The sequence below is a fragment of the Camarhynchus parvulus genome, chromosome 5, assembly GCF_901933205.1.
Source record: "Camarhynchus parvulus chromosome 5, STF_HiC, whole genome shotgun sequence".
Lineage (NCBI taxonomy): Eukaryota > Metazoa > Chordata > Aves > Passeriformes > Thraupidae > Camarhynchus > Camarhynchus parvulus.
The window spans coordinates 28,949,012-28,963,885 of record NC_044575.1 but is presented as its reverse complement, the minus strand read 5'-3'; the positions used below and the strand labels follow the sequence as shown (position 1 = coordinate 28,963,885).

General features: G+C 39.5%; 2 protein-coding genes across 5 annotated transcripts in view; both read left to right on the top strand.

Moving 5' to 3' along the window:
* TMEM229B (transmembrane protein 229B) overlaps positions 1 to 1,446 on the top strand; it is a 38,158-nt gene extending 36,712 nt beyond the window's left edge. The window contains exon 3 of the transcript XR_004060745.1: positions 1,429 to 1,446. The gene's annotated coding sequence lies outside the window, so the exon portion shown is untranslated. The remainder of the gene's footprint in view (positions 1 to 1,428) is intronic.
* The window catches only part of RAD51B (RAD51 paralog B), a 395,953-nt gene that overhangs the window by 36,658 nt on the left and 344,421 nt on the right, over positions 1 to 14,874 (top strand). For 3 of the 4 annotated variants that reach the window (XR_004060744.1, XM_030948812.1, XM_030948815.1), the window contains exons 2-7: positions 1,429 to 1,522; positions 2,335 to 2,448; positions 3,557 to 3,673; positions 7,771 to 7,907; positions 10,524 to 10,643; positions 11,893 to 12,076. Coding sequence is in view for 3 of the 4 variants with exons in the window: in XM_030948812.1 (XP_030804672.1) it covers positions 1,439 to 1,522; positions 2,335 to 2,448; positions 3,557 to 3,673; positions 7,771 to 7,907; positions 10,524 to 10,643; positions 11,893 to 12,076 (756 nt within the window). In the remaining variant the exon portion in view is untranslated. Of the gene's footprint in view, positions 1 to 413; positions 558 to 1,428; positions 1,523 to 2,334; positions 2,449 to 3,556; positions 3,674 to 7,770; positions 7,908 to 10,523; positions 10,644 to 11,892; positions 12,077 to 14,874 lie in introns of those variants that run through there. The other variant, XM_030948814.1, reaches the window with a different exon arrangement.

Here is a 14,874-nt window from a genome sequence, read left to right as displayed (position 1 = left end):
TCTGTGAGCCCTAAATATGAAGACAAGGACGTCATTCCAATATTCTTTACTAACAAGTGACCGCGTGCATGGCACTCTCCGTGCTGCAGGCTCTCGGGTTCCGTAGACGCTTTTGTGCAGATGACGGAAGGAATTCCTACATTACAGCACAAGAGCGCCGTGCAAGGCTCCCGTCTCCGGGGGGCCGCTCCCGTTCACGGGCGGAAGGAACACTGAACAGCCCCTGTACCCTCAGTCTCCGCAAAGGAGAGCAGCCTCCTGCCTGAGCGGGCGCAGACAGACACTACCCCGGGCAGCGCCGCCGCCATCACAGGCGAGCGCTCTCGGGAACTACCGTTCCCGGCATGCCTTGCGCGCAGCCAACAGCGAGTGCGGACCTTGCCCGGCGGCCCCGCCCCCTCATCCCGCCGCGGGGCGCCTTTGAAAAGTTGCCGAGGGCGCGGATCCGCTCCCGCCGCGGCACTGGCCCGGCCGGCCCAGCTCGGCTCGGCTCGGCTCGGCTCGGCTGAGAGCCCCGAGCTGGGGCGGCTTTGCTGCGTGACACCCCCGGGCGCGGGGTGAGGCTGGTTTGCGGCGGGAGCGGGCTCTGTGGTGCCCGCGGTTTTCGCTGCTGGGGGCCAAGGGGCCGGGCTGGGTCTCCGGCTGCAGGCGCATCCGCGTGTCCCAGGCTGATGCGGCGGAGGGAGCCTGGAACTCTGGGGGTCCTTCTTGTTTAAGGAGAATTTTGTAGATGGGGCAATAAAGTTTCCATCTTGTAAAGATGTGGAGGCCTGTGCATCTGCAAAGTTGTAGCAGTTTTGTGTTACGGCAAACATTTGCAATATTTGCGCTTACTTTACTTTGTTTTATGTTACAAAAACCTTTGTTTTGCCCGAATGTCTGTATGAATTAACATACTGGGAATGTTGCCTAAATAATACGTGTGAAACAGCGACATGGTCAATCATACATATGTGTGTGCTTTGGGTTGTACTGGCCTGGACAGCGTTTTGTGCAGTAGAATTCAATGTCACTGGGTCACCAAAACTGAGTGTTGTATTCCAGCAGTGTATATTCTAGGGTCGAATGCTTACTGAGATTGCTCTACAGTTCATATTCAGACATCCAAAGAGAATTATTTCTTGCCAGTGTGGTGTAGCATGAGGAGTTCTTGTTCAGCTTATGACTGTCTAATTTCTAGCTTATGTCCCAGCAACATCTGTCCTATAGACATTGCTGTTCTTACTGGAATGTTCTCATATGTGGTCAAATATGAGATGTAATTTAACAAAACTGTATTCAGACTGGTAATATAATTTAGTGTGACACAGACTGATATGGGAAATCTATATCACATTACATCATGTGTTCTTTAGCAGGGAGTTAGTGGAATTGTCCACACAGTCATATTCAAATCATCTTTCAAACATTTTTTGGTCTGCCCTGTAGATTGGGAAGCATGGCTGCTAAGAAACTAAGAAGAGCACAGTTGTCTCAGGAAATGTGTGAAAGGCTGAGTCGCTATCAGATCACCACCTGTCAGGTGAAAGAGTTATTTTATTTGTGGAGGGGTGGGTTTTTTGTGGATTGGTGGTGGGTTTTTGGGGTGTGGGTTTGTTTTTTTGTAGGTTGGTGTTTTTTTCTGGTTTTTTTGTGTGTGTGTGACTGTGTTGTTTTAATGCATGTTGCGTTCACTTTTTGGAAGTTTAATTAAACTGGGAGCTTTACTTTTTACAAAGTAGGGAGCACTTCAGACTTTCTGGCTTGCTGCCTTGTAAAAATAGAGCTTTAAAATCATGGCTGCCTAACTAAAACATTTAAACTTTTATGTACTTACTGTCCCTATGGAGGTAGGGAAGTTGCTGAAGCAGCTCTGTGGAGAAGGGCCTGGGGGTGCTGGTGGACAACAAACTGTCCCTGAGCCAGCAGTGTGTCCTTGTGGCCGCAAAGGCCAAGGGGATCCTGGGCTGCCTTAGGAAGAGCATGGCCAGAAAGTCAGGGGAGGGGATCCTGCCCCTCTGCTCAGCCCTGGTGAGCCTCACCTGGAGTGCTGTGTCCACTTCTGGGCTCCTCAGGACAAGAGAGATGGAGCTTCTGGAGCAGGTCCAGCACAGAGGGTTTCAAAGATGAAGAGGGGATTGAAACATCTCTTCTACAAGGAAAGGCTGAGGGAGCTGGGCCTGTTCAGCCTCCAGAAGAGACGACTGAGAGGGGACCTCAGCAATGTGTAAAAGTATCTGAAGGGAGAGTTGCTAAACCTGTGGAATATGTACTAATTTTGGGCAGATTGCATCAGTTTAGTCCCCAGCCTGGACTTCTAGGTTGATATCTCTGAATTGCTCTGTACTCTTTCAGGACTTCTTATGTCTTTCCGTCTTGGAGCTGATGAAAGTGACGGGACAGAGCTACTATGAGGTGCAGAAGCTTCTCTGTAAAGTCAGCCGAGCTTGTGCTCCCAAAATGCAGACAGTAAGTGTGCTTGTGTTGATACTGCTTTTGATACAATATCTGGCAAAGGTGAACATTGTCGCTCATCTTTTTAGCTGAGAGGCTTGTCTCACTTTTACTGCACAATGACATAATGTTTTTGTTTTTAAATCTAAGTCTTTGATGCACTTTAGGTTGATACAGTTACATTTATTAGGTATTATAGCCCCATGAGATTGTTCAGGCTTGCAGCAGCAGTTCTGAGTGCAGCAGGGAAATAAGTCATACTCTCTGCCAATCCAGCATGTAAAAATTGCTTATAGCAATGTGTATCCTGCAGGTAAGAAAATAATTTATTTTTTTACTACAAACAAATAATAAGAGTTTTGGTATAAATAGATATAAAAGTGATGCCAAGAAGTGAAATGATCCCGAAAATAATTTTTAAGGACTTTTTTCACCCGTATGAATGAGTTATAGTGTGCCTTAGGCTACAGTAGTCTAACTGGGGAGGGTGCAAGAAGGAAACATGTTGGCTGCAATGCAGTGGCAGCATTTTCTTTTCTTTTTTGAATTCATATGAAAAGATGTCTTTTAGAACAGAGAGGATACAGACAGTTTTGATCTCAGTCAATGCAGCCCCCTTTTTATTCCTTACAAAAATAATCCATGTCCAAATGTGTAATTGGCATAGTAATTATAGGAGTAGTTCTAGGAGACTTTAAATTCACTAATATGCTGCAATAAAATTAGTAATAGAAGAATTAGTATGGCTTTTAATGCATGTATTTGAAGCTAGCAAATTGGTAATGAGCACTGATCAGGGAATCTTACAGGTTGAAAACAAACCTTGTTGAACAGGAGCAGAGACAGCTTTTGTCACATCATGATTAAGGACTTATTTGTTAATATTGTGGTAAGGGAGAGAAAAAAAGACTTAAATTTACTCTGTGAGCTATAAATGGAATATAAATACAAGGAAGGGTGATAAGCTAAGGGCAGACTATAGCTGAATATAGCAGTACTTCTCTCATTGTTGAGTGTTAAGTCATACCAGGTTGTTAAAAGCAAATACAATTTTCCTATTTCCATTTAAAAAAGCATTTTCTAATTTGCTTGTTTTCTTTTGCTATTTTCCCTCCTTTTGTAGGCTTATGAAATGAAACTAAGGAAGTCTGTCAGTCCTTCTTCAGCCTTTTTATCTACCACACTTCATAATTTGGATAGAGTCCTGCATGGTGGAGTGCCTTGTGGATCCCTCACAGAGGTAATTTGTTTAATATATTTTACTTTAGTTGAGCATTCTGCTTAGAAATTGAAAGTCACAGATAGGTTGGACTGTCTTGTGTCAGGTGCTTCAAACACAGAATACTCAAAAATGTTTGGATGAGAACGGGCCTTGCCAAGTGCTTTTCTTTGTCTACTGTGGCAAATTGTCACAGTAGAGGAATAAAAATGAGAAGTTATGAAAATCTTACTATGAAGAAAATACATTTTTTTGCATCCTGTAAGCAAGCTAGATTGATTTTGATTCCTGATAGAACTGACTTACAAAATCTAACAGTGATTTAAAACATACTAGAGTTTAAACAAGACTAAGTTGAAACCAAACAGTTTCTGCTCTAGAATCTCTTATATAATGAGGGTTTTTTAAGATAAGTTTGTAAAGATTCTGAGTATTTCTTCTTGTAGACAATGGAATATGCACCATGCATGGAATGCCCAGCACCAGGAAAGGCAATATTGTGCTTTAAGTTTTCTTCTGGAAAAAAGCTTCTGAGTGTGATTTTTGTATTCTATGATATTTTGGTTAAAAATGAAAGGACCTGCCTGGTGCAGTTCTTTACGGTGGGAGATCTCACCAAGGGAGGGAGATGTTGACATCTGTACAAGACATGTAGTGGATGAGACCAGAACTGCAAGCCCTTCCACCTGCACCTTGGGCTTGGTTGGTGACTGATACATAACTTTAGTCAGAAATAATATAGAGATAACTAGGTAGGGTCCAGAAATGTGATAAATAACTCAAAAGATTAGATGTGTCCAAGAAAAAATGAAATAGTGTATTGCTTTTTATTTGCCTTTTAGGTACTAAGTGTGGAAAGCAATTAGGGCACCTATTAGGGGTTTTTCAGCAAATGAAAAGGTAGATAACCATTAACCATACAGAAGCTGATCTTCTTTTAAATCCTGGTTCAAGAGATTTTAAGAAGCTTTTTTGCAAGAGTCTTGAGATTTAAAGTAGTGTAAAAGGTTGGCAGCACTGAGTGTTCATCAGGACTGCTAGATGAAATTTTAGTAGAAAGCTATCAATTAAAGCTATCAAAGCTGCAGCTGGTTTGATGCTGTGCTTCTGCTGCTTTTATGCTCTACTGCATCTTGTGAACACTTTCAGGTTTGTTTTTTTATTTTTGGATTTGAGTGACTTTAGGATTTAACAATTTTAATTTGCTTTTTCACAATTCACTGGAGCGTAACAGACAAGTAGATTGTCTTTTGGCATTTTTGAATTAGATGGATATTTTAAGTCTGACAGAAATTCTCTTCAAAAGTATGCTGAATGCAGCATTTACTTCCTGACTGCTAGGGCTAAATTACTGTCTTTCTGTTACTTTACCCAGCAATGAGGGTGGCTGGAAACTTGGAATTTGAGTACCTGATCAGAGGGATTAAGACTTGTGGTCGTGTCTTCTATAGCCAAATCTCCTGTCTTTTTGAATGCCAGAGGGATTTGATTTGCATTACACTGTTTCAGACCATTTTTTTTCCAAGCCACTATTAGGTTTTAAATTGAAGACTAAATCATAGCTGAAATTCTGTGGTCAGAGCTTTTTTCCAAGTTTTATGAGGAAGAATTAAAATAGTTCCTTTTTTGAATATTGAAAAGTTTAATCATCTGGTAGATGAAGATTTAGCTCCTTGTGTTTTCATTCAAACCCTACAGATGTGCCAGAGAAAACAGTATATAACTTACTGAAAAATAATTTATCTCTGCCTAATAAAATATATTTTAAATAACTGTTGTTGTCTTCATGTTTCTATCTGGGCGATTTTTTTTTTCAGAGCAAATTTGGAGAGAAATTTTTTGCAGACATTTAATTTAAATTTATTAGAGGAATTTCAAGTAGGATTCTGTTGTTCTAAGCACTTGCTGAACCAGTGGTAATGACAAAAAAAATTTGTAGTTTTGTAAAATTCTTCATGGTGGATTATTTGAAAGCCTGTTTTAAGGCCCTTTAAAGGAATGCAGATTAAACATGAAATATTGTTGGTTTTGGGAATACAAATGCTTTCTTGCTCCATTGGCTTGCTTCCTTGTGCTGCAAGGTCCCCTCATTTTCTCGGATATGATTCTCATATCCTTGGACGTTTTTGTAGCATCTCTGCTGAATTGGCTTCTGTGTCAGCCACTGAAATGGGTATTGGGTCCAGTGCACCTCCCAGGCAAGGCTGAAACTACAAATGTTTTCATGAAGTATCATCACAGTTGTCCAAACATTTTAATTTGACAAACTGGATTGATGCCCTCTCCTCATTCATTTCAAGTCCTCTTTTTAACAAGAGACAACTGGTGAGATTCATTGGCAATCACAGTCTAAGGAATGTGTATTGCCTCTGTACTTTTTATATATGCTTTGGGTTCACATTAAATTGTAGCAGATATTGCTGATATGATAGTTTGTAATTTAAGTGCACTGGCTGGGGAACAGATAATTGCATAAATTACTGATTCCTGCTCTGTAATTCACCAAATGCATTGTGTCCTTCTAAACAAAAATCATTTAATGCTTCTCTTGCATTAAAGCTTCAAGTAGATTTGTTGATATATCTTGACTATCAGGCCTTGTTAAAAGACAAAGGTGATTAAAGCGATTTTAACCAACTGTTAACTATAGCTACTGTGATCCTTCAATAAATTTACTGTGATCCCTGTAAATTTTCTGTGCTTCAAGTCATGCTGCTACTGCTTAAAACAAAACCATAGCAATACTGTATTATTTTCTGGGGAAAGTATTTGTGCTTGAAACCAAATTATCGTGCATGTAGTCTCAAAAATCAGTTTGATTTTGAGTGTCTGTCTATTGTAAAGTTTTTAAATTTAAAAGTAAAATTAAAGTTTTTAAATTTAAAACCATAGTTCTGTGTTTACGCCTTTGTTCTGGCAGCACGAGGTGTTTTGAGACCGCATGTTTTTTTTTACAGTTCAGCTTGCCTGGAGAGGCTTGCTTTTACACCTTGCATTATTAGTTTGTTGCTACTAGCATAAGAATGAACCCATCACTCTGTTTTTACTGCCTAGAGTCACTTTATTTTTGCTGGTTTTTGGCCCTCCTAGTATTTACGATTTCATCATCTCCCTTCCCAGAAGCAGTGACAATGTGATATTGTATTCAAAGATCCCTTGTAGTAGTAATGAACTTGCAGTTATCTGAACACAGAGCCCAGCATTCAGACACAATCTCTGGAAGATCTGCAGTGGATAAAGAGCAGCAGACTACTATCTCTAGTAGAAAAATATTGCTCTCAGAAACTGGTGATCTCATCAAACAATGTGTTCTTTGGATCCTTTTTCTCTTCAAAATCATACTGGAACCTTTTCATACAAGCTGTGCTCTCTTTGAATGCTGCTTCACCGCAGGGGCTTTCAGTGAGCACAGGTGGAAGCTTTGGGGATCTGGTCTGGATATTGAATGGTGTTGGTGTTGAAATATGGTAATAGGGGGTTAACATCAATAAAAACGCACACTGCATAGTGCAGAGTGTAGTCCCTGGGGCAGATAAAATCTGTCTAATGTATATATGTAGTTCATATTGAACATTCTTCTTTATAGGATATAAGCAATTATCCCTGTGTTTCCAGGAGAGACCTGGTTTTCCCAAGGTAATGTTGATTTCTAAGATGTTTATGTCTGTGAGCTCAGTGGCTCTGGAGTTAGTTTTCAGCTCTAAAAGCCATTGACGACATGTGAATGTCAACTGTGAATCTTTTGATTCTGCTCTGTTTTAGAAGGTAGCACAGGGACAGATGGAAGAGAGCTAGGTGTCTCTAGGGAAGATTTTGTGAGGTGAGGGGGAGAGTAGGGGACCTCAAATTTGAAAGGTAATAATGATGTCAAAGAAAGTACAAGCATAATGCTCTGTCTGAAAAGCTTTTTTATTCTTCAGGGGATGAATTTGTCTGCAAGGTACAAATCCAAGAGTAACTGCAAATTGGTCTTTGTGGGCTGTGTTCTGTCTTTTCATGGCTGTTGTCTCCCTTGGTAACTGAAACAGTAGAATTGGGGGAACACTGGCTGATGGGACTTATATAAAAGTAGAAGTATGCTAAAATGAATGTGATGTTGCTAATCTTTTTCCTTCCAGATAACTAGCCCACCAGGTTGTGGCAAAACTCAATTTTGTATTATGTTAAGTGTTCTGGCTACGCTGCCTGTAAGCATGGGAGGACTAGATGGGGCTGTTATATACATCGACACAGAGTCTGCATTCAGTGCTGAAAGGTAAGGTGCAAAATTCTGAAATACACACAGCTTCTTAGCACCTTTAATCCTGGAACCTTTGAATATTTTCTGAGCAATAATTGTGCATTTTTAAATACTGGTGGTAATTATTAAACATTCCTCTGGTACATGCAGTTATTCCACAGACAATGAAATTAATTTAATAAAATTGTTTGCTCACCTTCCTAATTTGTATGAAGTTGCGGATTCCAGTTCTGGTGTGACAAGGTGGATGGCATGATCTTTAATTTTTAAATGGTCTTATTAGTCCTGTACCTGAAATCTTGCTTTGCAGTTTGGTTTGTGGAGTTAACAGGATATTAATTAGAGGATGTAAAGGCAGAGCATTTTGGCTACAAAGGCAGTGGAGGTTTTCCAGTGAACAGTGGGACTGATGTTGCCAGTTTTCCTTCAGATTTCTATCCTATTTCTGTTCAATACCCTCCTGCATTTCTGATTCCCTCTGCAGTAACCTTGCATCTCCTGTATCCCTAGCAGCTATGCAGTACTGTCATACCTTATTTCTGTAACATCTCTGGTTCTTCTCATATCTCCTGTTTGGCCCATGCAACCCAAATGGCTGGGCTGTGCATGTTGGTGTGCTCGAGTGCTGAATGGACGTGCTGTGCTGGATTGCTTGAGTTACACTTGTTGGTTGCTGCTCTTCCCATGTTAAGTGTCTGATTAACTGTTGAAATAATCCTGCAGTGTTTCATTAAATGTAGCTCTAATTTATTTTACTTAGTTACCAAAGTTTGCTAAACTTTGTGGCTTTGATGTTTTTGAGATTTCAGTTCCTTGGTCCCTGTTGTTTGGAATGAGCAAGTTCAAAAGTTATTAAGGGTCTGGGGAAGGACAAGAAGTTCAGTAGTCTCATCCTTGTTAGTGTAGAAAAATGGGCAGAAAGAGGTTCAGTGAAATAATTTGTATATTTCAGATGATCTAGTAGCTATAGCCATGGCATGATTCTGGAGTATTAAGGTAAATGTATTTCCATTGATTATTCATTGCAAGTTATTGTGGATGAGAAGGTGGGATTTCAAACCCTGCTTTTTGTCAAGTTAATGTCACAGAAGTTTGAAGCGTATCAAAGAAAAAAAGCTTCAAGCAATTGTTCTGTAAAGTACTGTGCTTCCTCCTTACACGCCACTTAAGTTTTATTTCAGGTCCCTGAAATGTAAATAGTAAGAAAAGGTAGGACCTAAAGAGTGAGTTAAGACTTGTCACTTAGAAATGAGTGCTAAAGAAAATGAAAGCAGATGCAGATGAAACTGAGACTGCTGAAAATAGAATAGAATGTAGAAAGGAAACATGGCAAAAATAATATTATTAAAGATGAGAATATTTATGTATTAAATCATATTTAGTATTGCTCAGTCACAAATGATAAACACAATTTCAGCAGACCGAAATTGTGTATCTTACACTTTCTGTGTTGCATCCTCTAAGGAGCTGAACCATCAGGGCCAGGGAGGTGCATATCCCCTTTTCCCAAGGTGGTTGGGAGCTGGAGCATTTGCCATTTGTAGAGAGACCGAGGACTTGCTCAGTGGAGTGGAGAGACGGCACTGGGGCAATCTAACAGTAGCCTTTCCTTGCCAATGAGGAGGCCTGAAGGAGATGGCACAGGAGAGTGTGCTGGGAGACAGCAGGCATACATTGAGCTTCATTTCTGGGATGATATATGGTGAAGCTTTATAATTCCTAACTGCCTTTGTGGTGAAAAAGCTTTGCTCAGAGAGGTGGTGCTGCCTCCATCCTTGAAGGCTTCTGAAATAAAGACTCAAGTAACTCGTTCTGACTTCATAGATGGCACTAGTTTGAACAGGATGTTGCCTCAAAATCTCCTGGGCTCTCTTTCTAAACTGATTTTAAATTTGTTTTCCCTAAAATATTTTTAACTTTGTGTTTTAATGAAAGGAGCCTAAGTTTAAAGAAAGAGAACAAGTAAGTTGTGCCCACAAGTATAATCCACTAGATGCCACTCTTCTCAAGCTATAAGTGGTGGGATATGTCTCCTTAAAATATAAACAATTAAGTATTTTTTGTTACCAAAAATTAAAATCTTTTTTGTAGAAAAATTTTTATGTCTGATGGATCTTCTGTTTCTTACCAGCTTGTTAGATTTCTCTGGTGACACAACGCCCAATCTATGATTTCACTGCAAGGTAGAGGTGAAAAGGAAGATGGTTAGATTTGGAGAGTAGTTTTATTTAAATGAAATTAATATGTATGTTAAATGATTAGAATAGGAAAATGTTTGGTCATTGAGTGGAATCTCTGGTATAAAACTTGAAGCACTTACTCAGTAAGTAAACTTTCCTTCTAGAGGAGATATGCCCTTTCTTTGCATACAGACACATGATGTCTTCCCCTAGTGTACCACTGACTCAGCATCGCTGGAAAGAGAATCTTAACTCTTCTGACTTCCACTGTTTCACTCTGACTGGATACAGTATGATTTTCCTTTTGAAGAGATTTCCAGCCTTAGTTGGGATCTGCCTATGGTTCAGAGCTTTGCTGTGTTTGCTTTCTGAATACTTGATGCCTTATTATCTTGTATTATTCTTTTTGCAGTATTATGCCTTCTGTTTTTTGTTGGCCTTTTTTTAATAGGTTGATTGAGATAGCAGCAAACAGATTCCCTACTTATTATGACTCAGATGAAAAGCTGCTCTGCATGACCCGTAGCATCCACCTCTACCGAGAGCTGACCTGTTGCAGTGTGCTGAAGAGGTATTCTTTTCCAGAGTTTAAGAAAAGACAGTTTTGACTGGATTGTCCAAACCAATTTTTTTCTGTATCAAAGTTTTATGGAGAATAATTAATTTGAGACCTTTTCATGTGGATACCAGCATGGTCTCCAACAAAGTAACATTGTTACAGAAAGATTGACATTGCTCTTATCATTTCATAGCATGTGACTAATCCATTTGATGCTTTTTAATTTGTGATAGACAATTTCTATGTGATCTGATTCTTGTAAGCCTTTAAAGGGGAATGTTCATGAGACAGGTATTCTCTTGAATTGTGGAGAGACCATAGTATAAGAGTTACATTTTCCATGAAATTGCAGTTTGTTCCTCCAGAGCAGTTTACTTCCAGGAAGATGGGGATTCCTCCAGCAGTGGGAGGAAGAAGTTGTTTAGTAGTCATCAACCTGAGTGCAGTGTTGTCTTGTCATGTTGTTATGTTATATTAATTTGTGAACATATGTTGCAATGAAAATTAATGAAGTTATATTTTAGCATCATGTAGTGTGTTTTATGTTAGTGGGAGAATTATTATCAGAATAGGTTTTCCTTCTAATACAGCTTTATCAGAGAACAGCTAGTAGCATATTAAAGAAACATAGAATGGTTTGGGTTGGAAGAGAGTTTAAAGGTCATCTAGTTCTGAACCTCCCATCATAGGCAGGGATAGCACCCACTTGGTCAGGTTGTTCAGGGCCCCATCCAACTTGGCATGGAACATTTTCAGGAATGGGGCATCCACAGCTTCTCTGGGCACCTGTGCCAATGCCTCATCACCCACTGAGTAAAGAATTTCTTCCTGAATTCTAATCTGACTCTCTTCTTTTGGTTTCAAGCTATTTCCCCATGTCCTATCACTATCTGCCCATGTAAAAAGTCACTCTCCCTCTTACTTACAAATTCCCTTGAAGTGCTGGAAGACCACAGTGAGGCACAGTTTCAATGCCCACTTTACTTGCTGTCTACCATTCAGGGATTGTACAGCAAACTGTTGCTAGCCAGAGGTCTTCCAAAATTCTCTTGTAGAGAGATCCTGCCTTGGGCCCACTGATCCTCAGATTCCTTTCCAAATCTCTTTAATACATGCAGATATTAATGGAGGTGGTGTGGGAGGAGGGAAAAAGAGGGACTGATTTTAAGCTTATTAAATGAATCTTTATTTTAAAAATTTTAGTGTTATAATATTTTTGTGTAAATAATGCTATAAGTGACTTTTTTCCTTTTTTTTTTAGGATTATGTCTTTGGAAGAAGAAATTATTTTGAAGAAGGTTAAACTTGTAATAATTGACTCTGTTGCTTCAGTTGTCAGAAAGGAGTTTGACACAAAACTCCAGGGCAATCTGGCAGAGAGAAGTAACTTTTTGACTAGAGGAGCATCAGTGTTGAAGTATTTGGCAGAGGAGTTCTCAATACCAGTAAGTTCTTCCTCCTTTTCTAAGTTTTTGTCTTACAGTATCAAGTAATAGAGAAGAAGGAGAATGACAGGAAGAAGAAACTAGACAGTGATTCTACCAGGAATCTTTAAGCAGGTACCAGTTGGAATATAGTTGGGAAATAGAAGAATAGTAATGGTTCTGCTTGGTGTGTTTCTTCTGTGGGTTTTTGTTTGTTTGTTTTTTAAAATCTCTTAGAAATTATTTTAATTTTTTGTTAATTTGGGACTTTAAATAAGAAAATACTAATAGAGTCTCCAGCTGTCTCTGTGCTTTTTTGTTTTGTTTTTTCTTAAATCCTACATTTTCTTGCCATTAAATATTGTCTATCCTGATGGTTCCTTTGTGCTGCATTGTCACTCTACCTAATGTATGCTCTAGGTAGGTGAAGATTTTTTTCTGCCTCTGTTTTACTTAAGTTCATAGAATCTCAAAAAGGCTTAATCTCTGGAACAGTGTGATTTCCTTTTGTATCTGGTAATGTATGCTAATTTCTCCAGAAGGGAAGGTAACAGCTCAGCAAATCCTTGTCTGTAGACTTGCCCATAAAATGCAAAGGAAGACATGTACACTCAGTGCAAGGACTGGGTAGACCTGATTGAAAAGTGCTTTCGAAGATGTGAACTGTGTATATGTGTTGTGTGTGCATTTATTATGTGTTCCACAAAGGATCATTTCAAAATATATCATTGAAACTCAACTCTTTAAAGTATTTCCTGGTATAGATAACCTACTCATCTCTCCAGTGTAAGAGAGAAGCTGAGTAAGAGTGTAAGGCTAGTGGGGCCTTTTTCACACTGATGCTCCTGAGGTCACAGAAACTATCACATCAGAAATAGGAAGTGTGGAACTGGCGGATATAACTTCAGAGAAATGGATTTCCTTCTGCATGTGACTTCTAAAGACTTCTGATGGAGAAGATTAAACCCCGCCTAAGTGCCTTTAAAGTTCATGTACAAAACATAGCATCCCAGTCAGTGCACCCAGTAAAGCTGATAGTGACTCTTTATAAAGCCAGGAAAGAATTGTATGTAATAATGTACACTCTGATAGTTTGAGAAAATATTATGCAGTCCTTTGAGAAAGGGGAGAAGTTTTATGAGAAGATACTATTTTTCTCTATTTCTCCATTTTCTTCTCCATTAGATAGCCCCTGCCCTCCACAGTCACTGAAATGGTGAAGCTGAGCCAGATTTGAATCTCTGACATTTCAGGTTGGAGTGTGTTGTGCATCTGCAAGTGTTGGTGCATACTGCAAAATCAGTCTGCCGTTCCATGTGTTCCAATAACTTCCCTTACAGAGTATCTGAGGTTCTCACTGTAAATAACCCCGCTGGCATTGTTTCAGATGTTCTTACTTAGCTAGAAAATAGTAAATATAGATTTGGGACTAAGGACATTAGTAAGGTTGCAAAGTGATTTAGATCATTAATAAATTGGAGACATGAATGTAACTCTTCATGGCACAATCAGTGTGACTAATTGCTAAATTGGGCTACAATTAGGGAGATTCAATCTGAGGCTGATAGGATTTGAACTTGAAATCCATCCTTTTGGCTGTAGCTAAAGGTCTGGTGAAAAACTGTGAGTAGTAGAACATGGGAATTGGAAATTAGGAGATATCAGCCATAACTCTTATTGGAACAGTACATCTGATGTTGGCAGTGCAGAGAGGGTGGTGAAAAAGCAGCTTCCAGAGAACAGCCTTGAGAATGAATGGGGGAGAGCAGTCTTAGTGAACAAGACATAAGGTGCTTACTTCGTTTAGCTTAGCTAAGGAAATGTTAAGGGCTTGTTCATTAGTCAATATGCACCTGCTCGGTGAAGAGGTGTTTGATAAAAGCTCTCTTTGGCTGACACAGGTGTAGCACAGTTCTGTGGTTGGAAGCTGAATTAAGCAAGGTCAGACTTCAAATAAGGGGTGTGTTCTTATGTTACTAGACTAATTAATCATTGGAATGCATTACTAAACATAAATAGCTGCTTATCATGAGTATATTTAAGTGGGCATTCCTCCCCCATTTCCTAAAAGGGGGATGGGTTCAAATAGGGTTAGGTTTGTGGAAACCCTGTGCTACCATGTTATGCCAGAGTTAAAAGGATTTTAATGCAGTTATTTTTGTTGGCATTATAAACTCTCTAACTGTTTATAGTTATGTGTTTGTGGTGTCAGGTTATTGAGTTGGATGTGCAAAAGTGGCTAGGGGTCATAGTTTTTTAGCAAACTCAAGGGGAGCTGTTTGAAAGCCAGGTAGCTCTATATGGTATGAAGTATTTGGAAAAAACATTGATCTTGATTGTACCAAAACTGATGGTGGTTGTTCATTAACATCTCTGCACCTCTATTTCCAGGTTGTAAAATGGGGCAGAACTGTTCAGTGAGAGGATATTGTGAAGATAGGGTTGTTACTAATAACAAAGAACTTTGTACAGAGTCCAGGACAATATATAGATGCTCCTTGGAAAGTAGCAGTTGCCTCAGTGTAAAATTTAAAACAGTTGTTGTAAATGAAAACTTAATCCATGTCTTGAGATGAGAAAAAAATAATAAGCATATTAATTGAATGGTACCATCTTAGCCACTGAGTAAAGCTAGTGAACATGGTTTGTGTTGTCTTATAAGTTTAAACAGTTCTAGTATCATTAATCTGCAAAGATTCCATAGCTTCAGAGTTTCATACCTTCTTAATGTTCCTCATGAGCAGCTCCTCTGAGTACTGACTCTTCTTGGTTCTTGCAGCAGCCATCTAACTCCTCCGCCGACTCCACCCTTTTATGCC